The 27,417-nt window shown below is 38.5% G+C and overlaps 1 protein-coding gene across 8 annotated transcripts in view; it reads right to left on the bottom strand.

Moving 5' to 3' along the window:
• The window catches only part of ENOX1 (ecto-NOX disulfide-thiol exchanger 1), a 373,111-nt gene that overhangs the window by 37,685 nt on the left and 308,009 nt on the right, over positions 1–27,417 (bottom strand). For all 8 annotated transcript variants that reach the window (XM_042806116.1, XM_042806120.1, XM_042806117.1 and 5 more), the window contains one exon: positions 7,405–7,589. In XM_042806116.1, the coding sequence (XP_042662050.1) occupies positions 7,405–7,589 (185 nt within the window). The remainder of the gene's footprint in view (positions 1–7,404; positions 7,590–27,417) is intronic.

Genomic DNA, 27,417 nt, shown 5'->3' with positions numbered 1-27,417 from the left:
ATGGTGGCCTGTGGAAGGGAGAAGTCTGACCAAAGCCCATTTCACCTCATCAATAAATGTCCTTCCTACCTTTGTTAAATGAGGTGATTGGCATATTACATAACCCCTGACTTTACTGGCAATAGGTGAGTGGACAGGTGGGCTTACAGTTTGCTCTGATCCTGATCAAAGGAGGAGGGCTAGTCCCAGATGAGTGTTATGTTCCCTCTGCCCTCATATCTGTCCAACAAGGAAACCAATTGGCATCTGGTATGATGCACAGTCAAAATAAGACATAATCTATTCATAGCAACCTCATCTTCTCCAACCTTTCACCTGTACCTGTCCATTGTGGATACCTCCTCACCAGGCAGTGGCACTTGAACTGTATGATCCCATCTCTTCTTTCATGGGGACCGCAAATGAGCATGATACAGCATGCTCTTTCTCAACAAATCAAATTAGATTTTTAAAATTTTTATTTCCTCTTCAAGAAGAAATATTTTATTTGTTTTGAAGGAGAATAAAAAGACCTGACACATTTTAATTAGAAAAATGACATTAGGGAAGAGAATCAATTTATCCAGTTTAATTCCCATTGAAACACAATTCCTGGTAGTGGAAGCAGTGTTCTTAGTAATCACTGCATCAAACACATTTGAAAACTATGTAATCAGCAAGCCAATATTAGTATTTAGGATATTTTAAAGAATTCACGTAAGATTACTGGACTGTAAAACTTATTATTAAATTAAAACTTACTATTAAATTAAAACATTATTAAAACTAGTTACTTCTCTCCAAGTGTTTATTCTTGCTGTCAATCTCAGTTTAGCTTTACCAGTGGTAGCAGGTGAAAAGATGCTACCTTTTACTCTCTTACCACTAGAACAACTATGGAGAGTATGGTGCTTAAAGCATCCGTGGGCCCTTATTTACACTTCTAATATTGTTGAAGTGATGGTGGCAGAAGTAGGAAATTAAACACTGCTTTCAATAAGGAAGTGTTGCTAGATACAGAGAAGAACCCATTTGGCTTGTCTGAGATCTGGTAAATAATTAGAACTTCATTGCCAACTGCTCTTCTTTTTAAATATAATCGGAAAGAGTAAGTATTTTCTGGAAATTTGAACCTAGACAGTAGTGTACAAAGCCTTGAAAGGCACAAGGAAACAAAGATAGTACTTATGGGAACATTTCTCTCATCCTGGGAGCAGACATATTTCAAAATATCAACTATAGGGTGAGAGAAGAAGAGATGGGCCTGGAAGCGAACATCTAGACTTTGGGTCTAGTCCTTTGCACTTATCTTGTATCGATTCCCTATAAAATTGCCGGTATCAATCAATATTGCCATTACTACTAGGAAAACAGAAAGATCTAACTGGAATTCATACTGCAAGAGTAGCAATAAAAAAATATTTCCAACTTAATTATTCTGCTCTGTTTATTCAGCAGGTAAAACACAAATTAAGGGGTAATGTTTTTTATCACTTTTATTTACTTTTCTCTTTAATACTGCATCTGGAGAAGAATCAGTTTATAGTTGTGCATAAGTACATTGGCTGGGTTATATGTAGAATAGATGTTTGGTGAGCAAAAGGTAGGTGGATAAAAAAAGACTACAAATCTCCTCTGCATTTAGGCTATATTAATAAATATAACCATAACATGCTCCATCTATTCAACAATGATGTTAATTTCAGTGCTAAACTGCTACTAAAGCTAGTATATATAAAGGTAAATGGTTGTTATAATGGTCATGGCACTCACATGGCACCACATTCGGCAATTTTCAGCTAACGGCATATGTGTCTGTGACTTCTAACATTTCAGAAAGTTTGTATGTGAGAGAAAGGAATGGCTGTGACAGTTAACAACATCTGTGAAGGATGTGAGCGCTGCAAACCTAAATGTCAGCTGAGGTTTATTGGAATTTAATAGGTGGTAGATTGGTTACAAGAGTGATGTGGAAAAAGTCTTACGATGTCTTATCCTGCTAGCTGTTGAAACGTCCTGGACTGAAATGTAGTTTTCCTCCCTGTTCCCACTGAAAGAGAGTGGACCATGGGAATAGTCAGTTCTTCCATTACTTGTATGAGAAAAAACCTGCTTTTCATATAGAATAGGAAAGACTTGAGCAATGCCATCTTTCCTCATAGAAAAAAAAATTCATTTCAAAGGCAACACAGTGAGGCCAACGCTAGCTACCTCTGGCGTTTCAACTCAGAATGGTTACTATACATTAGAGGCATATGATCCTGCTTAAAAAGCTGAGAGATGACCCTCATGCCATCTCACTTAGACAAAAGGGTCCTAATCTGGATCCCAGTAACTGTATTGTGGAATCTGTGTGCACCCCACAGTCCTCGTCACCAAGTATGCACCCTGGCCATCCTCCTTCGAGGGAGCAGTGAGTGTAAAGAGGGAGCTGTGATGCACTCCAGCAGCTTTTCTCACCCTCTCAACCACAACGGTGAGGCATATCACAAACCAAACTGTTCTCCCCTGGATGAACACTGAAAGCCTGAAAAGATTGCTAGTCATCTGGCATTTATCATAGCCCTTTAAAGCAAGTCGTGTAAGTATCAGATGCATGTGTTATTTATTTTACTTGCTACATGATTAGTAAACTGCAAAAGCTAGTCCTCAGTAGGTAGGAAATGTCAGGAGCAGTGTGGCCTTTTCAGTAAGACCTCGGGTTGCATATTGAACAGCAAGGACAGGAAGGTATTGAATAGGTGATGATTAACTGTGTACTCTCTGTCTGTGGCACCAAACGGGCAATGGCCTCTGAGGCATACGAAGCAAAATACACAGGCAGTAGTTCTGGAAATTTTTGGCTTTGGAGTGCTCAGGGTTGCAATCTGCATTTCTATTCAAGTGAAATGGATGTTGTTTGAGGAAAAAAGGAGACAAGACAAAAGAGGACTCTCATCACGCTGCATCAGAGTGACAGCCATGTGGGTCAACAGGGCCAGAATACATTCAGTCTCCTGCTGAGACATCCCCAGCAAACAGAATCAGTAGCACCCGCAGCAATGTATCAGCCTTTATACTGGCCCTAAACCTACCACCCATGACTGTCCCTATTTTTCTTGCTTTCCACCCCGAACACTAATTTTAGGAGAACCACCTCTATGCATCCCCTGCTTGTGCCACAGCTCCATGGCTAGGCTTCAGTGCATCACCGCCAATGAAGGGGAGCTCGTGTGGTCGCTGTGTGTTAGGAGTGTGAACCTGAGCTCAGCTAATGAATCAGGCCCCTTAGGAGACGGGAACAATGAGGTGGCTCTTAAATATCCCAGATGCACCCCAGCATGTGCAATAGCAGAACTGTAGGCACTTGTGTGCATTTCCCAGAGAAAACATAGGTGGAAGCATGATTTAAGTGGGAATTTCTGGATGACACCCTTGCCCGCAGGAGCTTAAATTCAGCCCATCATGCTCAGGGACTTGTGAGAGGAAAGAACATTATCATACATTTACATGATGCAATGAAGCACTGTGCAGGATTACCAGTCTATTGGCAAATGAACCAGTTTAGGAATCAGTACAGCTATGTAAGCACGGCCTTATACCTTGCCCAATTAAGCCTGTCGAAAAGGTGGAACTAACTTGTTCAGTTAGAGAGCCATGCTAAAGGAGGTGTGCTTAGACTTAGGACTAAATTGAGGCTTAAAACATTGCAGTGATGACTGTGCTATGAAAGTGGCTCAAGAACAACCCTGGATGACCACTAACGTTTACTTGGATATATGCTAAAGAGTGCTGTCTCCTGTGTGGCAAACTGACGTTTTTCAAAGGCTTGTTAACATTATCAATTTCAGACAGATTTTATAAAGGATATGGAAAACACATCATTAATTCAACAGAGACTCACTGTCAAATTCTGAGTCCTTGTTTCAAAGAGTGAAGGTGGCAAGAGCATTTCCTCAAGTATTTTCTTTGGTGGACAACAAACAAGAAAAGCATAGTTTTCATGCTTTGTTCTTGGGATGGCTGAAACATTTTGATGAGAATTGTTTCAAAAGAATTCTGCTTGCTACTCCACATGAAATATGCTATTCTAAATCGTTAAACTTTGGAGAAATGAAAACTGCATCTTATAATGGCAAGCATTAAGCAACACTACTAGGTGATATTTTCTGTGTTACCTATAGTCATGTATCTGGGAAAACATTTCAGACAGAAAGACAAGATTTAAAAAATTCTTGCAGCTGTGCTGTGAAGTATTGTAAAAATAGTTACAACTAAAACATCCTTCCTTGTGATCACAGACTTTGTTAGAGAATACCAAACACTGCTGGAAAAACAGAGCCATTCAAAAGTGATCTGCTTGGTATGTGTGTTCTCATATAGAAATAAATTGAAGGCAATACCACCTATGCAGCAGTGACAAGTTAATTCAATTTCCATCTCAAAATCAGGTAAAGTGTATCTCATTTGTTACCATGGATACAAGACATTATTTCCATTTGTTTGAGATCTCACAGTGGGTATGAAATTAAACTGTGACACAGTTATATGGAGGAAGTTGACTAAAACCCCCATAAGTTCAATGTCATTAGTCCAGAAGATTTTCTTTTTTAGACACAATAAATGAGCAGGTCGCTACTACTGCCCATAAGGTATTCTTCATAAGCAAACATCTGTGTGATTTTGCTGATGCTACTCTGGATCAGTAGGAGTGATGGAAGAGAAAATAAACATTCATCAGTCCTGCAAATGTGGGAAAGAATCCTGAAAAATATCCAGATGGTAGAAGTACATTAAAAATACATTGATTTTGTGTTATTTGCTATTGTTTGGCACCAAATAAGTTTACAAAAAAAATTATTGATTCTGAAAATGTATCCACTTCTCAGATAAATCTGCTTTTCAGGCTGCAGCTCAAATCACTTGCTCTTTAGTTTTCAAAAGTTAGAAGAAGAAGAGGTGTATGAAAAAGCGGGGGAGAATGAAGAGGAAGGGAGGAGGAATACATTTTTCAAATGCTGACATATATGTCAGGTTCAGGAATTCAGTGGCATTCAGTTTACCTTGTCTGAAATTAATTTTAATATATACAAAATGATAAAAGGGAATACAGATCTTCTTGTTAAATTATTACTACTCAAGTCCTGGATATATGTTTAATATTTCATAGAGACACTGATTTCCACAGATGTTGAGCACCTGCTATACTGATGGATTTCAGCTAAGGTTGTCATCTCTCAACATTTACAAAGCCAGGCTGAGATAAAACAGAGTTTACCTAAATCAAAGGATTATTTCTAAATATTCATGCATGAGAGCACAAAGATTATGGGATGTCATGAATATGGCTAATCGTTGAAATCCAAAGCCATCATCCAGCTGCTTTATTGACTGATAATTTCCCACCAAATATTCTGAACTCCACCTCCTGTGCTTCTGTGTTGCTGCCCTTCTCAGCATATTGTCAGATTGGATTATCTGCAATGTCTTCTCCAGCATCTTGGGCCATCTCTAATTATATCCCATTGGGACTTAGTAGGTCTGACCCTGAGATGGAAAACTATAAAAATTCAGAACATCACAGCAAAATTGCCATGAACATATATACCCTCAGAGGAATAGGGACTACCGTGTCCATTGCTACCTTAACAGACAGATAAGTAAGTCGTGCTCTGCTATTGACTTGCATTATTAACATTTGCTTGAAGTTACAGCAGAAATCTGTTTATCTTCTACAGACTTGATTATCCTTCATTCAGACCCCAGGTAGGAAATTATAGTAATGCAAAATGAGCGCTAGGGCCCTAGCTTTTTCCTTTAGTAGTATTTTGTGCCCACTTTTCACTGTTTTTAATGGAGAATTATCACCAGGCTGAAATTTAGCACAATATTTATATATGCAGTTAAATTTAATGAAGCCAGTGATATTTAAGTATCCATTTATATAAGGATAAGATCATGAATCGACCTCAAGCATATCTAAAGTATACTGAAGCCTCAAGTATTTCTGATTAATGACTTTGTTCCTAAATTCGGAAAAGATTTTATTCCTGAACTATCAATGACTTATTTTCTATTTTCCAAATATTTTGTTCAGAATTATTTCACTATACCATAAATCACCCTAAACTGTAAAACTCTGCAGGCTTAAAGGGGCGTCTGTTCATATAAGCACACATGGAGGCTTGTCTCGTGCTCTGTTATTTGGTGTTAGGTGGGATTTGCAGATTTGCTGGATTCGCTGGGTGTCGTGATAGCCACGGAATTCCTAACCCATCCAAGCAGCTCATATGTAAATTAATGTCTCCTGGGTTCGTTTTTTTTTTTTTTTTTTTTTTTTTTTTTGTGTTTTGTTTTTTTTTTTTTTCATATAAAAAAACAGCTTAGTGCAACCTGGAAGTAGGTACAACTTGTCCCCTTCTGCAATCTAATAACCAGGAGTGACTGGGGAGCACGCGCACTGCTTCAGGGCACTGACGAAGGAGGCATGATTAACTTCTGCAGTGACATCCTGAGAAGCTCCATTCTAGATGGGACCCCAGTCCAGTGTCGTGGTGAGCCACTGCCCTGGTGCTTTTTCATCTATCAGATGAATAGGAGTGCCTGGGCAGGGCACTTGTTATATGCTATACACATGCGTGTTGAAAAAGGGGTGCTTATGTGTTAGTGGATGTGTCAGACAAAGCAGTGAGAGCAGTCTAGGTGGGCTTGCCAAGACTTGCCCAGCACAATGTCAGGAGCACACTGAAAAATAAGGGAGAATGCTTATGATAAACTGCCCCCTCCCCGCCTCCCGCAGGGACACATTGCAGTTCGTCACTGACTAGTGGCAGAGAAAAAATGCTTTGTTGCTGCATTAAACCACTTTAAAAATTGCCTGAATGAAAAGGTTACATCCATGGGTTGGCATAAATGATAAAAGCTCAGGAGAGAGCACTGATGGTGCTATCCACTTGCAAGTTAGCAGGAGGGTAGTCTGGACAAGCTGGAGATGTCTCAGTCATCCTCAAACAGGAGCAGAAAAAAGACAAAGCTAAGAAGCAGAGATGCATCTAAAGATGCAGATGAATGCAAACGAAGACACCACAGAACACTGGCTATGCAACACTGGACAAACTTTCTTGAATTTTTGTGCAGAATTAGGGCCAATTGGATTAAGTGAGGAGTGTGATAGGAGATGTACTGAAGTAATTTGCTCCTAACTAGAACATGCATAAGGAGTTTTCTTGAATGATCCGTGGTTTTACAATTTATGAATTCCTAAAATTTATGAATATCCCTAAATATGTCCCAAATTCCTCCTCCCCTTTCCCCATCTAAAAACCATAAGAGTTTGACTCTGAAAAGAAATCAGGACCTTCATGACTAACAGTCTTGAGTACAGCATAGCCCCATGGTACCACTTTGCTGAAAAGTAAAACCTGTTCTTTTCTTCCTTAGCAATACCTGCTGCATGCCTTGCATTGTCTGCTGTAGGAACTGCAGCTGCTGGTCCTTCGTAAGGCTTTCTTCAGTTCGAAAGAGTTGTCCTTTCTCCTGTTTCAGGAGCTCCACTTCATTCCTATAAGCATCCAGCTGCCATCGAAGACTATCGTTCTCTTCCTTTAGTGCATACGCTTGGGCGGCTAGAGCTAAGAGAAAATGAAAATGTGAAGAAATCAGTAAAATGGATTGTTTCCTTACAAATAATGCAGAGGGCATTGTCAGGGGAGATGATAATACAGCTGAGAGCCAGTGAGACATTTTGGAGCTGAGACAAGACCCAGCAGAGCTGAAAATGATTAGGTTCTGGCAAAGACTGTTGCTGGGAAGTTATTTCCTGGGATGGAAGGAGCCATAAAGTGACCCTGGATAATTCAAACGCTACTTGCAATCTGGTTGCTAAATTTAGGCTTATATTTTAGGAGGAATCTGGCATGCAGTCCAAGGGCAAAGCACCTACCAACTTTGCAACGTTTTCCTTGTGATGTTATAGGGACTGATACAGCCATTTAGTATTTATACTATTGTAGCAGACAGATGTTCCAATAGGATCTATGCTAAAGAATTTTGACTACGTAAAGTTGCTGGATTTGGTCCCATGAGAGAGGAAACACAGAAATTCCTTTCTGATCTCGCTATGAACTACTTTGTAGCAATGGTTATGAGGAACCATTTAGACAGGAAAATGATGTAATAGAGTAAAATTATATAAAATGCAAATGCTCAAAAAAAGTGTTGGCACTACAGGAACATTACTACATTAAAGGCATTGAAAGACACTTAAGTCATTTCCTTAGGAAGCTCCATTTGGCCCCTTTTCAATTTAGAATGGCATTTTTATTATCATAACTGATAGCAGGTGTTTGTGAAGAAATCGATTAGTATGCAGGGATGGAAATTACATTTGCCAAATGACTTGCACAGTCTGCAATATAAGCTAAAATTTGTGTAGCAAAAGGCAGAAGGCTATAAAGCATGTACTAGGAACATTATTTAAATAAATTATCTGAACATAAATACATATAGGGAAGTGTGGCATTCATTACTTTAGGGATGTGGTTATCATCCTATAGAAGAACCCTCTCCTGGTAGTATTTATTCTTGGCAGTAGCAGTGGTCATTTGGCATAGCAAACTGCCATATTCTACTACTTTCCTTCTTGGAACCTGGTAACACAACAACATTACAGAGCAGCTGTAATTAAAAAACAACAATCTACCACAGCCAATTCTATCAACATTTGGTAACTGAAGCACATAACTGATTTACATTTCTGATTAAATGATTTCAGGCTTGGTATCACAGAATTCTTGCCCACCTATAATAGCAATATGGTTAAACTCCAAATTATAGGAAATTGTATATTAACTCCATTTAATGTTAGGCCCCTCTTGACTAGATCTTCCACAGATAAAGGGTCCCCTGGTCCCCATGATAATATGATTCAACATGTTTGTGAAATTATATCAGCACTTAGAATGTCACAATATTTCACTACCAATAAAAATGTTTTATCTTTGGTAGGATAAATCTATCTTTTTCTCAAATAATTTTTACTAATTTACAAATAGTAAAAATGCATTATCCAAAATAAAGTACCATGAGCTACTATTCAAATACAGACATGGATTGGTTATTGCACTTAATTTGGATATTCTACAGAATCTCTCTGGAAGATTTAGCAACAGTTACAGTATTGTTACATCAAATTAAATTGTTCTGAAAAGCATGTAATCATCCTTCCGTGACAAAATTTACCCTCAAGAAATGCATTGATGAGTCCAATGGGCAAATAAGAGGAGGAAATATTATTTTTTTTTGTAAGAGCCAACGAGCTATAATAAAAGGAAGGGAGGAAAAAAAAAAAAAAAAAAAAAAAAGAGGCCAAGCAAATGACATCAGTCTAACAAAAACTTAAGTCAAGATTAAATACTCTGGGTTGGAAGGGGCCTCTAAAGATCATGTAGTCCAACCCCCCTGCCATAGGCAGGGACATCTTTCACCAGATCATGTTGCTCAGAGCTCCGTCCAACCTGGCCTTGAATGCTTCCAGGGAGGGGGTGTCTACAACCTCTCTGGGCAACCTGTGCCAGTGTCTCACCACCCTCATCATAAAAAATGTCTTCCTTATGTCCAATCTAAACTTAACCTCTTTCAGTTTAAAACCACTATCCCTTGTCCTGTCACAACAGGCCTTGATAAAAAGTCTCTGTCATCTGTATTCTCTTACTCCTACTAATTAGACTCTCCCACAATGTAAATTTTTATTTTTTTTTTTTTTTTTTTTTTAATGTAATACTCAATTCTAGCCTGAAAGTGCCTACCCTTCTGCTCTCTGAGATCATGAAAGGAGACCATCATGGGCATACTCAAGTGTTTACAGTGGCTTGGGAGCAGTAATTCATGTGCTGTCCATCACCTAATTCAGGTCTTAAAACACTTCTGAGAGCTGCTGTATAAGTGGAAGGCAGAAGGCCTACATACTTTTTAATCACCGTCCCCACTGAAACGTTGTTTAGGAGTCAGATTCGGCTGAGGTTCAAGCTGCCCTACTGGGACAGGCTGCTGTTGTGTATTTTCTGGGTCACACTGCAGCCCAGTTGGAGAATTCCTCTCCTTTTTGTCCTCCTAGCTGAGTTCAGGCTATTGAGCGGGGCTAGGGACAGCAGAAGTCTGCTACAGGGGCAGCAAATTAGGGGAAATGGAAAGGGATGCAATGTACTGCAAAAGTAAGTATCTTGCAGGTGATAGACCTATTACAGTTTAAAAAATTACTCATCCAGATGAAATAAGTCACAGTATATACGAGCAGTGAAGGTAACTACCCATTTTTCCTGTAGAAATACAATACAGCTATTTTGCTGCTAAAAAGTCAGAGTTGCACCTCTCAATGCCACTATTTTAGTTCATTATTTAAAAATTATATTTAGTATACTGTATTAAAAACTACATGACAATAATTACATTGCAGTACTACCAAGAAGTCCCATCCAAGGATGGGTGCCCTGTTATTCTAGATTGCAGACACTGGAAGACAAAATGGAAATATCATAAACAGCTTAAAGTGAGAGAGTAAGAATACAGCAGAAATAAGTTTTTGATATTAGGTACGATTCCCAGAGTTGTACAATTTCTTATCAACATCATTATACACTCTGGTGAACTTCTTAGCCATTCATAGTAAGCAATTAAAGACAGAGTCCAAGGTAGAAATATGTCCTTAAGTAAGGAGGACGTAAAACATACAGCAGCAGTGTAACAGAATACTAAATTGTTACAAGCTTTTAAATGAACTAATTATAGATAAGAGTCCACAAACAATATGACATTAAATACATGTATTTCCTTTGTTATTTAATTTAAAGGTACAAATAGTCAGTTCTTAATGTGCAGGCAGAGTGGTTAGCAAAAAAGCAGAATAAGTCAAAGACAGACATCTGGTGGACCCCAGGGGCTCCAGCTCATTCAACACTGGTAACTGCTTTAAACAAAATTAGAAACATTCTTTCTGCTGACCTGACATAACTGTAATTTTAAGATATTTATATTTAAGTGCAATAAAATTAAAATAATTCTGGATTCAGACCAACGTCTCTTTTGATTGTGAACATAATAGCTATTATATGTAAAAGTAATTATATTTTTTAAAATTATATTTTACTTATAGGAATTACATATAATAATTTGTAATTTATTACACATTATATAAAGAAAGGCACTTCATTGAATACTAAATTTAAATTAGAAGAGAATTTGGGGGGAAAGGGAATCTGCATTCTAAGAAGCAAACATTTTTCAATTTTTTACAAAAATTTTTGCTATGACTTCATTGACAAAGCTGATGAATGTAGTTAGAAAAAAAATAGTTTACTCGGCTCATCTTAGTGCTACTTCTCAAGCCATTTTAAGTTTAATAGTTCAGATACTCATCTACAAAATCCCTCTCTGAGACATGCTAAAAAGCATCTTAAGATAAAAAGACAATGAATACTGAAAGCATTTACAGAAGAACTATATACAAGTAAGCTATATCAAAAGAAAAATCTGTCATGAATCCCAAGTAGCTGCCTGTGCTGCAAGTAGAAGAAAATATTCCTACCTAAACAAACACAGCTGGAAACCAGTTCAATATACACCTTATGGCATTTCACCGAGGGATGCGAAATGACACCTGCCACTCTCAGAGAAGCAGGTGGAGGAAGATTAGATATATGTAAGTGGGGGAAACCTTCACATTGGTATTTTGAGGATATCTAAGAGTATAGTGTGATTTCCTTGTGCTGAGGCAGAAATGCTATACGCAATTTGGCAACAGCCTCGGTGGCAAGATAGACTTCATGTAGTGGACCTAGGCTAGACCCAAATCAAAAAGGCATTCTTTTTAAAGCAAGAAGTGACTGGCTAATCAGAAACCTGCTGAAGTCTAAGGACATACTCATTGACTGAGGTCTCAGAAGAAACAACAATTAGCTTTCTTTTTCTAGGGCATCTAGCTTGGATAGCTAGGAGCGTGCTTTCTTTATGAGTAGTACTGATCTGTACCTTTTATTTTTAGCTGGTACTCTGTGACTACATTTAACTTAATACATAATAATGCCCACTGGATCTAACATAAAGTAAGTCCTCACAGGTGATACAGGGTAATTGTAGCATTTAATGACTCACACCATGTCAGGAAATAAAGTGAACACCCAACATCTCTGAATGTATCTATTTATTGCAGAAATTAGTGCGATTTCAAAAGCTTCTACCAGTTCTACTAATGCACACCTGCGCTATGCATTTCTCATTAGATGATGTCCTAGTAACATTACAGTTAACATTAATGGCAGACTACTAATTCGCATACTGGGGACATTCTGACTTGGAATGCACAGGCAGTAGATTATCTCAAGAGTCTGAGGCAGTCTGGAAGTAGTATCTGAAAAAAAAAATGAGCAAACACTAAAAACAGTAACAGAAAACCATCTTGTAAATTTAAGAGCACAGACTTCCTTTAGATCCTCCTAGCAGAACTTTTTCTATAGATTTTTTTTCCTATTGGTTCTACTATACTTGTACAGAAATATATCATAAAACTGGAAACTTCTGTGCTTATTTGTCTGTCTTCAGACTTTTGGTCTAACATCTTGAGCAGAATTTCTCACCGTTTTGGAACTTTAGCCAATGTATTAATACAGTGACATGAATGAAAATAATGAAGAGCATATTCCCAAACCTTCCTGCCATCTGAGTTCTACTAATGCCATTATCCTAATTTCCTGACTTGAAAATAAGGTCTTAAATGATATAATGCTCCTTTTGATAACAGCAACAAGAAAAGCATCAAAAACTGCCAAAATGATGGCTGTTATTATGGTAATTTTTGCATCACTCCCATTGCAGAGCATCTACAATGTCAAAAAAAAAGCGCCATCTTGCAAGACACAGCTACTTCTTCAAAGAGTTTTCAGCTTGAGGGACTGAAGAAATACGAGAGGAGAGAAATAAGGACACAAAGTTTACAACTATAAATGTAAACAATAAAAGTTATCCCTGGCCTCTAGCTAGCTTGCTTGTTTTTCAAATAGGTGAACTGTGAAGCAGTAGAACCAGAGGAAAATCATCAAGGAAAAATGCTTCTGGAAGATCTGGAAGGGCATGAGCTACGTCTTGATGCTGTAGAAATCAGGGTAGGTTATACAGTAATGGCATTTCTCATTTGTAAAGTAGATTGTCTTAGCAGAAGTATAGCATGGGTGATCTTAGAAGATATGTTGTGTGTCATCTTGAGAAAGAGCTCAAGTGAGGGCCAAAGAAAAGGAACTCCTGGAAGACAAACACAAGGTCACAAGGTTTGGGTATGAATTTTGACAGAATAAAGGTAGAGGTCAGATTCTAGGAAGAGCTACGTGGAACAAATGAAAATTTTGGACCTGAATTCAATATGTGAAGGAAGAGGGAAGGAAATAAGGTAGGACTCCTGGTGGTGGCACAAGAAAGGCAGTGACATTTTTAACAGTTAATGGGTGTAAGGAGAAAGAGTTCAAAAGTGAGTAATAGGCCCAGTTTCATGGTGAATGTGAAACTGTGAGAGAATACACTGGTGCGTTCATGCTGACATGTATCAGGAAAGGGTCACGCTGAGATTGGTTGGGGCTGCCTTGAAGGAAAAACCTTCAGCTTCACAGACTACACTGACCACTGGACCCTCATTCATTTTTACCCTATAAGGTTCTTAGTGCTCCAGCCCACAGGAAATTAAATTTTGTGCTACAGTCTGAGGATGCCATTGTGGTCACTCGGTGGCAGGGGGTGTGTGAGGTGATGCTGGTGAGTGCCCCATACACTGGGGTGGGTTTGCAAGTCTGTGAGGTGGTAGGAAGGAAGGCATGCCCCTCATTGCAGATGGAAAGCTGTATGGCCTCTGAGGTGGGGGAACACACCGAGCAACTAGAGAAGCGTTAAGCTACGCCTCCACTGCGATCTGTCAAATCTCTCTCTTTGCTCTCTTTGTATTTTCTGCTAGCTGTCAGCTCCTGGCAGAATCATTTGAGGCCGTTATTACCTATAACTGCCCAGGTATAGATCCACTTGTCTCACACCTGACTTTTGTAAACCCTACCATAAAAACTGAGCTCTAAGAACAAGTTTAGTTATACATGCTCTGTGCACAGTTCAAAGTCATTTGGGAAAGCAACTCTTTGAGGGTATCTCCAAGAAGCTTTCAAGAAGAGTAAGACTAAGGTACACCTTGGTCACTTCGAGGGATCTTCTCAGCCCACTTTACAGCAATGTCAGGGTCCTGAGTCCTCTGATATCTAAAGTGATTTTGATCCATTGCCCTGAGTTCCTAGAAGACACTTCCTTTTCTTTACAGACAGTTACTAAATACCTGATCACCAGCCTAAATAGTGCTTGGATGCCAATGACAGGTGCATAGAAATATGTCTGATATTAGCAGATAAAAGCAACATTATTCCTACACTGCATTCTTTAATAAACGCCTCTTCCACTGTTGTCCATGTTCCCACAAAAACAGACTATGTCACTTGGCTTTTTAAAAAACAGTCCTTTGGTTAAAGCTTGAAAGCAGCTAGGTAACTAGCCTGAATAAACTCTGAAAACAGAATTAGAATGGTATAAAAATAAATAATTTGGGGCAATTACAAGCTAACCTAGCCATGAACAGTTTTTTCTTTCCCCCTTCAGACATAATATAACCAAACAATGAAGCAATTTCCACATTTTTTAATAATGTTAGGCACACTTCATTTGAATGTCTCAGTACCTGCAATTTTAAACTCTAAGGGCACTAATTATGCTATAAGAGGAGGGGTTATTGTCATTAATGTTAGTGGGAGTTAAGGCCTGCACACTGGGAGGGAGATTTACTCTTTTACAAAACCTGTTTTATTCAGGTGCAGTTGCTTCAAAGTCCTTTCCTCACCATGCGGCCTATGTTCAATGCAGAGGAGCCCATTATACCAGTTACATTCATGATGATACCAGATGTTCAAATTGAATACTCATGAGAATTATTTTCAGGCTTTCTATTCACATAAAACTTGCTGGCGAACAGTTAGTAAGTGTAAGGATGCTGCCAAAGAAAAAAAAAAAGAAAAAAAAAAAAAGAAAAAAAAGAAATGAAAGAAAAAAGAATTTGCACCATCATTTAACTGCAATTTTAACCATCCCATCCAGTACGGACAGATGTAACATTTGAGAAACCAAATAATTTCTCTGAAGACAGATTTTCTCAGTTTAAAAAACTTCCTTCTTAGCAGACTTCAGCAACAGCACTGCTCTTTCCTTGGTTTACTACACATGTGGCTCACCAGTAATTTATGAAGGCTTATTATTTCTTGTGTAATGAAGCATATCTCTTTGCAAATGGCAAAGAAGGTGTAGGGAAAGGGATGGCAGATTACAGTCCAGCTGGGCCTAATAACAAAAAGTAACATGCAAATACTGGCTCTGCAGTGGACTAAGAATGCCCCAGAGAGCAGTGCTGCCAACTCCTGTGGTGTTATGATGAGTCTCACAATAGCTGACATTTTATTTAAAGCCCTAGAGAGATTATTAACTGAAAACCTCTGCTTTAAGTTTCTGGACTAGTGACTTCCAAACTTTCTAGACTGTGGATCAGTACCGTCTCTCTGTATTTCACCATGCTCTCACAAACTCTGACTTTTAATTAAAAACACTAACAAGGCAATTTAATCTCACTGTTTTAGACAGCCCTAGGAATAAGACGCAGATTACTTACTACAGTCTTAGAAGTGATCATTCGCTCAGGAGCTGTTTGGGATCATTGATCTAGACCTCACAGCTGCAGAAAACCGACTTGAACAGTGAACCAACTTTCTCTAAAAGGCTCAGAAGACAGAAAGCTAATCTTACAATTTAGGCTAGTCTTTCTACCCGTCTCTATGCACCTTCCTCTCTTCTACCTGTGTATTGGTTCACCTTTTTTTACCTGTGTACAGTCCACTTCCTCCTTCAGCTTCAAACTCATGAGTCCATCTCTTTGTTCATTTGTAATTCCCATTTTCTGGACATTTCCAGATGTTCCTCTCTTACCTCACTCATACTTATTCTGCAATACATCCTCCAGTGCCCTTACCCAGTTCTGTCCCAGGTAAATTGCACCATTAAGTGTTTTGGACTTTTCCTACAAAGATGTCACATCACATTACTGAAATGTGTATTGAGAATTTGGAAGAGACCACCTTGTTACAATAATATCAAAGCCTGTCACATTTTAGGTCCATTTTACTTGACAGCATCTCTTTGGAGAACAGGAATCTACATAGCTCATAACTGATATTCTGACAGTTGCTAGTTAATCTGCCCCACTGAGACCAATTCCTCCAGGTCACCTCTTTAAAGCAAAGGGCCCTTTTCTCCATTCCTTTTTGGGTTGCATTTCTTCTGCTACCACCCATGATATGTTCAAAGCCCAACTGATTTGACGTATGCATCAGGGGAGATAGGAGAGGGAGGAAATGGCTCTGCAGATAACTGTGATGGGTGGACTGTTAGTTGGTTTGGTTGTTGCACTGCCTTTCTTGCTTGCTTCTCCTCTTGAACTAGGAAGCCATCATAAGAAAATGTAGGGGTATAACTTTGTCAAAAACAGTAGCAATCCTGAGATATTTTCAAAATTCAGTAAAAATCACTCCTTATATGAGTATGTGGTTTGTGATGAGGTGAATTTTTCGGATACTTTATGTTTACCAATAACTGCTGCCTCAGTTAAATATAATTAATCAAGTACTAAATCTCTTTTAGAGGTTCTGCTTTTCTTCCTAACTGAGAAACAGAACTTCTAGAACACTTTTATAGATGCTGTGCTTCAAAGATGCCAGCAAAGAAGTGACTTCTTCATCTAATCAGTGATATTAAAAAATGGACTGTATTCCGGTAACACTGAAAACGAACAGAGGAGATTTTAGTCTCGAGGGTAAAGGAGTATGTTCACTCAAGTAAGAAAAGCATTGGTTACTGGGGAGATGCCAAGTGGCATTGATGACCCCCTCTCATATCAGTAATGGGAAAATGCTGCTTGTATTAATGGTGCTTTGCAACTAAGGGTACAGACCTTTGAACTCTGCATAGCACAAGAGATGCTGATGAATGCTCAGTGTTTTGTATGTCATGTTCATCTTACATATATGGCATAAATGGATTGTATGTATGTGTGTACATGTGATACATAAATTACTTAGGATATTCAAACATTATTGTATATAAGTAAACATCTGTGTAGGTGGATTACTGATGGTTATTTCTTAGGAGTCAAAGTAATTGCTATATTTTTATTCAGACTTAAACAATAAACACTGGCACTTACAAGACACATAGCTACATTGCTGCTGTTGGAATTCCAACTAGGAATTGCATTCAGGCCCAGTATCACAGTGACAACTGGAAAAAAAAATAATCCGTAGGATTTACTTATAAATGTGAAGAAACTGTCATTGCTACTTGGAAACAAACTTGACAATATGCACATGAATCCCTCAATTTGTCAAATTCATTTGGGGAAAAAAGGGCTGATCTGAGTGTTTTAAATTAATGTGGTGGTTTGAATTGTTCTGATTTATAATAGGCAAATTTTGTTTGTAAATGTAAAGTGCTTTCTATAAATGTGAGGATAAATCACTTTTGTACAAAATTCTATTGTACCTTAAATTGCAGGAGAGCATTTACCCAGCTATTTCTCTGACCTTGTACTGGATTGGAGGGCTGAGCTAATTTTTCTTTTAAAATTATGCATAATACTGAAATAATACTTCTCAGTTACTTTGGCCTTAGATAAAAATGGATCTTAAATACGGGAATATGCTTTTACCCCTTAGAAGGCATAAGAAAATGATCATATGAAGCTTGCCGTTTCTTGACTCTCACATTCAGAGACAGCATTTATTGAGCCATTTGTCCCTTATGTGAATGAAAGGGTGTCCAGAAGACCTGTATCTGCAAGGCAAAAACTCCTTTTCTTCCCTTCATCCTGCCTCCAGAATATTCAGTATCTGCAGAGGCCACTGTGCTCCTCCACCATTTAACATGTTTAGTAGGTATTTTCTCAGCTAGTGAAGAATAAAATGTATTGCAAATCTGCAGATGACAGGATTCTACAGAGCTTAGTGGTACTTCCAGTCCTTTCAGAAACAGACAATTTATTAAAATTTGTAAAAAGGGTGTAACTTTGAAGAGATAACTGTGAAATACTCCTTGTACCAGACTTTCTGGATAAGCCACTGCTTAGGACTTTGTATCTGTGGGTGTTGAGCAGAAGGTGAGCGCAAACACTCCAAGCAGCAGGCAGTAGCTTGTGGGATCAAGGTCTAACAGCACACACATCTCAAAACCTATCAACAAAACATGATGAGACAGATGACTACCTGATAATAGAACAACACAGGGACAGCTATTGCTTTTTATCATGTTCTTGCTTGGCTGTTAAAGGCGCTCACTTGCCTCCAGAGCTCAGACAAATTTAAGAGAGAAGACAGCCTATATCTGATGCATGACAAAGAAGCAACGAGGAAACCAGTGTTGTGGACTAGCAACCACCCAAATGTCTTCGGAGAGATCCCTGTCTGACATGTGAGGTGGGCACTTGGCAGTTGTAGAAGCAGCTCAGCAATCACGGGATACGAGTGCTGTAAAGACATGCTTGGCACAGTTCCTGCACCTGATGAAACTTGCAAAGCATTGAATATGTAGAGGGCTGAATAAAAAACCAAAAATGTTGCAAAGTATTTTACCCATTGATAAGCCAAAAAAAAAAAAAAAAAAAAAAAATTTAGAATACCTAATTAAAAAAAAAATCAAAACAACAAAAGAAAACATATTTAACAGAATAAACAAATGTTCCACCTTTAGAGTTCCGTATGCTGGTGTTCAAGGAGTCACATGCTGGAATTAGTGGAGAAGTGGAATTAAAATTGTATAGTTTTGATATCGTATCTAGTTCATCAGTCTGCCATTTCATATCCTAGAGGACTGTTCTTTGTTTCCTCTTCTCTCTGACATGAATCTAAACCCAAATAAGACTAAAAGAACATCACTTACCTCCAAGCAGCTTTGAATCTGCTTGGCTTTCAACTTTATGAACCAAATCCTTCAATATATTGGTCACAAAAATGCTATATTATGGATATGTGTCATTAGTATGAAGGATGTTTTCTTGAGATGGTCTTTGGGCCAAACCAAAGAGCAGGACACCATGCAATTCATCAAAGATTCATTGCCCAAAGTAAACCAGCATCACTAACTAGTAGTAGTTTTGGGAGTTTCTGTGGCCATCCAGCTTCAAGCATGAGCTCTGTTGGGTGTGTTTTTAACTCCTGGCATGCAACCACAACACAGACTGCCAGTCAGCTAGACACACAGGGAATGAGAAGCTACATGCTTTGAAAAGGAAGCTTTTAATGTTTTGGAAATTTCACACAGCTTTGTACGTCTCATGACATAAGGATGCTCCCCAATCCTGCAATTATGAGTTTAGAAGCTTGTACTGACATTGGAAGAGACTCTGCTTCCTGATCATCATCTCCTGCAACACCTTAGCAATGGATGATGTTTCTTGGATTTAACAGTGGATAAGAAGGTACCTAAATCTCCACTTCAAGCAATATCTGCAAGCTTCTCTAATGTGCTGGGTTGAAAAGGGTTTCTAAAATCATCAGGGCATGAAGGGCAGCATAATTAAGAAAACCTAAAACCAAGAGCTTAGTTTAAACAATAATAGAAATGATCTTTCATTGGAGGTCAGAAATAGGGTTTAGGCTGAAGCTGCTCTTGAAGGAATCTGTTCTTTATGCTCTGTTCAGAATCAACTGTCTTCCCTGTTATAAACAGGGCTCATCTCTTGAAGGCTAAATATGAGAGTAAGAGCACAAAAGCTTTATACTGGAGTGGGCACTATCAGGAAGGTCACTTTATAGAAAGCATAAAGTGTAATTTGGAGAAGAATGCTAATACCAGATATATCAGATTGTGAGGGAGATGAAAACAGCATATGTTCTAATATTGTCTTTTATTGATTTTGCTGCCAACATCCCACTTCAACAATGTTACAGGCGCACCTCAGGATTCTTAATGGAGGGGGATGGAGAAAATCGATATACAGAGCTTGCTTCTGCTCCCACTGAAGTCAATGTGGGTTTCACTGTTAACTGCAATGAGCGCAGGACAGAGTTCAGATTGTTTTGTCACTTTGTGTTTGTTTTTTCTTTCCCTTTTTATTTAACCTCCTAAGGGGCAATGTGTACTGTTAGCTTATGTTTTAGAAAAGTCCCATTTAAATACGGCGATTCCCTATCAAACTGCAAGTGCACACATTCAGAAATTATGTCCTGCTTTATGAAACCTAATGAAAAATTATAGCCTGTATCCCGAACTGGGAAAGTTATAATAAAAGATATAGGATTTGAAATAAATTCTAATAACAAAATCATTTCTTTCTTAAAAATATTTTCATTCAGATATAAAGCAAATAAAAACAATTTAGCTTTCACTGACTTGTGAAATATTACTTTCAATGTGCATTGTTTGCTCTATTACAAATAGAGGGATGAACCCAAACTTTTTTCACTACTATTTTAATGCTATTTACACAAAATGAAATATGATAAAATTATCCCCCAAAATTATAAGCATCATCTTCATTCCAACAGCATGCCGTTAATTTTGTTCTAGCAAGAACACAAAACATATTTTAACATGCTGTCAAAATGAGATACTAAGAATGTCAATAAAATGACACTAAAATAAATGTAAATTTAGATTGCTGTCACAAGTGGCTGCTTGGTTTTGTGAAGATGTTAGGTTGCTATAGCATTTTCCATAGCAACTTTGCATCTTATTACATAAATAATCCCTCAGTGTCCTTAAAGCTTACTAAAAACAGGATTAAATCTATTCTCATATGTAATGATCCTGCATAAAACCTTATCAGTATGAAATACCCAGAAAACATGATAAAATGTAATCTAGATAATAGTATTTCTGGCAGTTGAAAAGCATCAAAGCGCAACAGACTTGTTTTGTAGTAAACGGGACATCCTTCTAAACCCCATATTTGGAAAATGTCTTTGAAGTGTGTTTCCTCTAAAAATTGAAAGTTAGTTTAACCCCTTCACTGCCGTGTCCACAGGACCAGCACAGGCCTTCATCCCAAAGTCAATGTATTGTGCATGATCCAGAGGAACTGGCTCAGTACCTGGGACAGGCCAAGGCTGTCTTTAATCCCCAGGGAAGGCAGGCTTGGTAACCTCCATCAGCACTGATTCATCAAGACATTTCTGCTAAATTCAGCTGCACAAGAAGCATTATTAGAGCCAAATGGACTTAAAACCGGGGGCATAAAATTAGGCCCCTGCCTACATGCTTCCTGAATTTCAGCCTATTTTTGTAAAAGCTGTGGGAAAAATGGAATGCATTTTAAGGCACAAAATTGGAGTCTGCCTGATGATAACAGCTTTGAACTGGCATGCTGTGAAAGACACTAGAGCAGACTTTTCCCAGCGTATAGGGAGTAATCATCTTGTGCTTCTTTCTAGTGATCATCCCTGATGGTCCCAGCGAGCAAAGCTGATTGTCTGCTGTGTCCAGAGCATTTCCATTCAAAGGGAAGTTACTCCACTCGCACAGCTCAAAAGGGTTGTTCAGCTGTCTTCTCTGGCCAGAGAGGGGACTGTGTCAGTACAGTGACAATTCAGAGCTGTAGATTTTAAATATGTTCTTTTCTTTGAGACTGCTTCTAAAACCTGGTTAGTAGCTTCTGTTAACAGGGTTTATTTTCCACTTCATATGCCTTTTATATGTTTATTACCGCAGGGCTGATTATGACACCAGCTGCTGGTGGCTTTGAAATGGTATTGATTTATTTGAGGAAAAAAGCAATGCTAGCCCATTAATTTCTAAAGTAAAAACATTTTGTTTTGTTTTGTTTTGTTTTTTTTACATTATCTTTATCAACAAGTGTTTAAAAGGAAAATGGACAAATTATGGGCTTGTTAAATACCAGTATCACTTTTATAAAGTCTGATGCCAAAAAGCTATGGGATGAAGAGGTAATGACAGGAAAAGAAATCAGACTTTTGTTTAAAACAAAATCTCCCATAAAACATAAAATATTAGACTTTCAAGAAAGGAGGGGAGAAATATCTGATCCCTGGGATCAGGAGGAAGAAGATGATCTGACGTGAGATCTGATGTGACACTGGGCCAATTGGAAGGCAAGGAAGAGCAAATCTTAGCTCCACACAGCTGGGGATCAGCAATTTCTATTCAAAGTTGTAACAAGCTATATAAAGCTTTCCTACCAGTTTAATCCAGCTATAAAACACAGTTTCCGTTCCATGAGTGCATCTCTGCATTCACACAAGCCTTAGAGAAAGCAAAAAGAGGAGTGAATTGCAGAGAAAAGATGAATAAGCATCATGCAGATGACTTTGGTGTTGTTTCAGGCTTTTCTTGAAGACTTGCCAAGATTGCAACTTCCAAGATAGACTTATGAACAATATCACAAAGTGTGTTTAATGCCATGTACACCATAGTGAGATTGTCAATACTGATTTTCACAAGGACTTACATTCTTCTGTGAGATGGGCTACATCCTAGGGCAAGTGACTTAGCTGATGCTGCAAACAGGACAGATCAGTTCAGGAGAGCATTGAAGTTCCAGTTCAAGACAGAAAGAGCTTCAGTATTTAAGTTTGGCATCTACTTTCGGTATGTTTGAAAAGCCTGACATAAAGGATGTCTTTCCTGACCTGGAATGCAGTGCCAATCTCACGTGTTCTAACTTTGCTTGCACCTACATAACTTGCAATTTATTATTTTCATGTAGTCCCAGAGATGTTGTTAAGTTACTTCACCACAGGTAATGCAATGGTGGTGAAATGTTCCAGGGGCCCAATGAGTGGGTTATTGCAAGCCTGCTGAGCTGGAGAGAGCCCTATACCAAGGTGCTTATCATCCACGTGGGCAGAACAGGCGGTGGCTGAATGAAAGGAATCATCGTTGCCTCCATTTGATAGTAGGGATCTGAGGTAACACAAATTCATTGATTAGTCCAGGCAGGGGACATTAGTGGCAGAGCGGGGATTTGGCCCAGAGCTCAGGGATACCAGTCAAAAGCTGTAATCATGCGACCATCCTTCCCATGTCCAAGCCCTGTGCATAACTTTCTTTTCCGTGGTGCCAGCCGCAGTCTCTTGCTGAAGTTGGAGTTGTTAGAATTAATGGCACGTCACCAAGAACTGCAAAAGGAGGAGATTAACCCACCTCCCCTTAAAGTAAAATTACAGGTGCCTTCTAGGCATAAAACAAACCAGCTCTTTTCTACAACACGCAGCTTCACTTCACTAATTCTTAAAATTACTTTGGAGGCTTTTACATGTGGAACCTTACTCCCAATGCCAGCAGGTGGGAGACAAAGCATCCGTAAATCCTGATTGTTCTGAAGATTTTTGTATATCCTCTAGACTCCATCGCTGAATCTCCTTTTTGTCCCTTGAGCTAATGCTTCAGTAGCTACACCTTGACTTTAAAATGTATTAACTAAGTTGCCAATCATCATTATTTTTTTCTTAGCAATCTCTCAGCTTTACTTTAGCAATCCTCTTGTCCATTTCAAACTGCAAAATCCACACTGCAGAAAAATCACTGTTTAAAGGCTGAATTTTGAAAAAAAAAAGAAAAAAAAAAATCATTCTAAAGGAACAGCTGAACCCACAATTGAGATTCACTCTGTCTCAGGTCAGCCATTTGCCAGTTTTCCCCATAATGCAAATGACCTTTAGTCTGTGAAACCAGGAGGATTTACTATAAACTAGGCATGTATGATAGTTCAGCCAACTCACTGGATTCCCTGGGGGCTCTTCAGGGGGTTGTCCCACTGGTTTGAGATGCTCTCCAACAGAACAAGCAGGTAGCGATGCCTTCCTTTTCCTCGAAGATTCAGTGTGCACACAATGCAGCAGTGTACTATTTGAGCCTGGGGAGAATCACCTGCAAAACACCTGGAGGAGCAGGTCTTCACGCAAGAGGCAGTGCCCCAGCCCCGCAACATGGACTTGAGGGTGGAAGGCTGGTTCAGAAGACTGGAGGTCCAAATTCTCATTCCAGCTCTGCCACCGGATCACTGATATCAGTAAATCAAGATCATAAACAACTAGAAGACAAGCAATTGCCAGATGAAAGAAGAGGATTTGAGCCTAGAATGGAGCGAGGTGCTTTGTAAAAAGTCCCTCTGGAGCTATTCTGCATTGTCACATGTAGCTAGCCCAAATCTTCCCAGTCAAACAGCTATTAGTAGAGTTCTGATATGCACCATGACTTGATTTCTTGCATGAAAATACCTTGTATGACTTGAGGAAAAAATGCAAACCATTCTTAGTAGCTGCTTTTCCATTATCTACCCCAAATCCTCAGAACTTATTGTGCACAAGGGCCTCAGCTCACTGTAATGTTTCTCTGAAACATGAAGCCCAGCAATTTGGGATAAGCATTCAGGCACTGCAGTCTTTTTGCACATCCTCAGGGCTTAGATATGTTGTGCTGTGTTTTCACAAGTTGGGGCTGGAATTCACTCTCTTTTTTTCAGGGTGGTGAATAAGTTTCTCTTCAGGTATCCTAGAGGTGAGTTTTCATTCTTAACCAGTCTAGCTGTAAGGAAATGTGACACACTCAGCACCATACTATCTAGATGCTCACAGAAGTGGAGTTGCTTCTGAATGAAAAAGGCTTGACTAACAGAAAGAATTGCACTGGGAGACTCCTGAAACTACACTTTACCAAGATAGAGGTCTTGGGACCCATTCTAAATTGTTGAATTAATTAAGCCTTCTTGTACCAGGGGTGATTTAACTAGGTGAAGTAGTGAACAGAAAACCTGACACAGTTGTTGGAGGCTGGAGGAGCCTCTGTCACTTGTCGTAGCTTTGCGGACAGTAACTCCCCAGGAGTCTTGTTCCCACTGTTGAGCAGGTTCAGGCTGAAAACTAATGTCCTCAAGAAAATCATTGGGTTGGCAGGATGGGAAGTTCAGAACTCTGAAACTATCCAAACCAATTCATCATGTCTCATTGCTTCAGCCACTTTCAGATTTAGACTTTTAAGTCTTTATGTGTGCATGCTGTCCTTGAATTGAAGAGGCACAGTATCTTCTTTGTGTTACTCACATTTGGCCCTTCTCATGCTTAAGCATTTAGACAATCATTTAAAGAAAAGGGGTTAGAAATAGAGAGTACCAATGTTTTTGGTTTTGTTTTGTTTTTTTTTTTTTTTTTTTTTTTTTACTGTGCATAATTGTTTTTTTGTGACAAAAAATCCTTTAAAAGACATTCTTTGTAGAACAGAGGTACTGTGAATACAAATAACCACTCCAATGAGATAAAGAGGTGGTTCTGGAATTACATACTCAAAAAGAAAGAAAAAAAGGAAAAAGAGAAAAAGAGAAGATGGCTATCACAAATAGTAATTTTTTAAAATGCTAAAAACAGGAAGGAAGAATCACTACTCTGTACATAAAAGTGAAAAAAATAAAAGTCCTTCTCTCACTTACTTTTCATTTATCAATGTTTTATACCCAATAACTTCTTTGGTTTAACTCCAAGTTCCATCTATTGTCAATGACAGAAGAATCAAATGCATTTGATTTAGTTGAGAGTGTAACGTTGGAAGAAGAAAGCTATAAAATTGATTTTAGAACTGGATGACTCTATGAATGCAGCAGGCTGGATCAACTCCACTAAGATCAAGAGGATCATGAATGGTACAATAGACAATGATGGACAAGTACTCAAGTGGATTCATATTGCTAAATTTTTATTTAGTATGCTACACAATACTGTGTTTGCTACTGTAATCACTGAGGGCACTCAGTGCCCACATTATAACAATACAACAATACAAATAAACTGAAGTTGTTTGGGATGGAACTCTGTAGAAATCTCAGCTATCAAAACTTTTGATAGAAACGTCCCTTTTTATAGAAGAAAACTAAACACACTTTGCTATTTGTGATGTTACAAAAAGAATGACAGCCATAGCTCTGCCCTAAGCATGCATATGTTAAACCTAGCTGAATTGATTAGTATGACAATTCAAAACATCATTACTCCTCTTCTGGCTTGCAGGCTGTGGGTATTTCTGGCTCTACCTTCCTGTTGGTAATTCTAATGACTTCCCTCCGTAAGAGTGGACACAGTCAACGTAAAATGATTAGATATTCATAAAAATCTCTGACTGCTAGCAGTGCTTTGTCTGCAGCGACCCACTGTCTCAGCTCCAAACATTCTGCTAATGATGTCTAGAAAATTCAAATCCACACAATTATCCAAGCAAAATTAAGGCTGCCCTTTAGAGATTTTATTGTTGTATTTTTCTTCCAGGAGAAATATTAAATGTGCCCTCAAGAAAGATGTTGCAGTAAAAATTTCTTTGCTAGAATGACACTCCTTCCTTTGGTCTTTACTTCTGGAGTCATTCAACCTCGCACAGCACCTTGTCACAGGAGAAGCCAAAGAGCTCTTCTCTGTGTAAGCTTGTATCCACACTTTTGTGCTCGTATACAAGGACTGGAAACCACTGAATGGATGAAATGCTTTTATTTGTTAATATGGTGCCTGTGTGCAAAGGACTAGATCAAAATTATCGTCATCATCAGACTCTCAGTTTCTTTCCACTTTACTCCCTCCTTCTTTACCTCCCTTAAAGCTCACTGCTGTCTGGCAGTCACGATTTGGCTTCAGCTTCTGTAAATTTTATTTCTGAAGATGAGTTTCTAAACAAGCAAACCCTTGTTAGCTACTCACAACTCTATTAGCCAATGTCAAGAAATCAAGCAAAACATCCATCCAGATCATGTTACCAGTCAGTAAATCAGGCAGCTTATGAGCCAACTTTTGTTGTCCACCCTGGATAGCGGAGTATTTGTAGAAGGCTGGAAAAGTTGCTTTTCTTTACTCATATTACATGCACCCTTGTGCTTTCTTTCATGAGAGCCATATAATAAGTGTCAAATTAACACAGTATGCAGTACCATATTGTGAAATATGTACCCTTGAAAGTTAACTCCCCAGAACACACAGTTAAAATGGTATACTGTATTTGTTGGAGAGTTTATACATTATTATGTATTTGTTTAAAAGAATGGTAAGGCTTAGAGAATACTGACCAAAACATAACTTTAACTGGTCTCATAATAAGACACTGTTACAACCATAGAATGAAATACTGCCATGCAACACTGCAGAGAGTGCACTAAACATAATACTTCCAGACAAGGGCAGAACTGGATAATTTTCATCATTATAGATCACAGCAGGTGACAGACACCTCCTAGAGACAGCTTGCATCATTCAAATAACTAATATGAGGGTTTAAAATAAGATACTGTCTTATATAATCAGCTGCTAATATGTCAATTCTCATATATAAGTTTTTGTTTGCTTTTAAAAAACCAACAGTTTTATA

Source organism: Tyto alba, unplaced genomic scaffold (genome assembly GCF_018691265.1).
Source record: "Tyto alba isolate M040663 unplaced genomic scaffold, T.alba_DEE_v4.0 Super-Scaffold_45, whole genome shotgun sequence".
NCBI lineage: Eukaryota > Metazoa > Chordata > Aves > Strigiformes > Tytonidae > Tyto > Tyto alba.
This window is presented reverse-complemented; position numbering and strand designations above follow the sequence as displayed.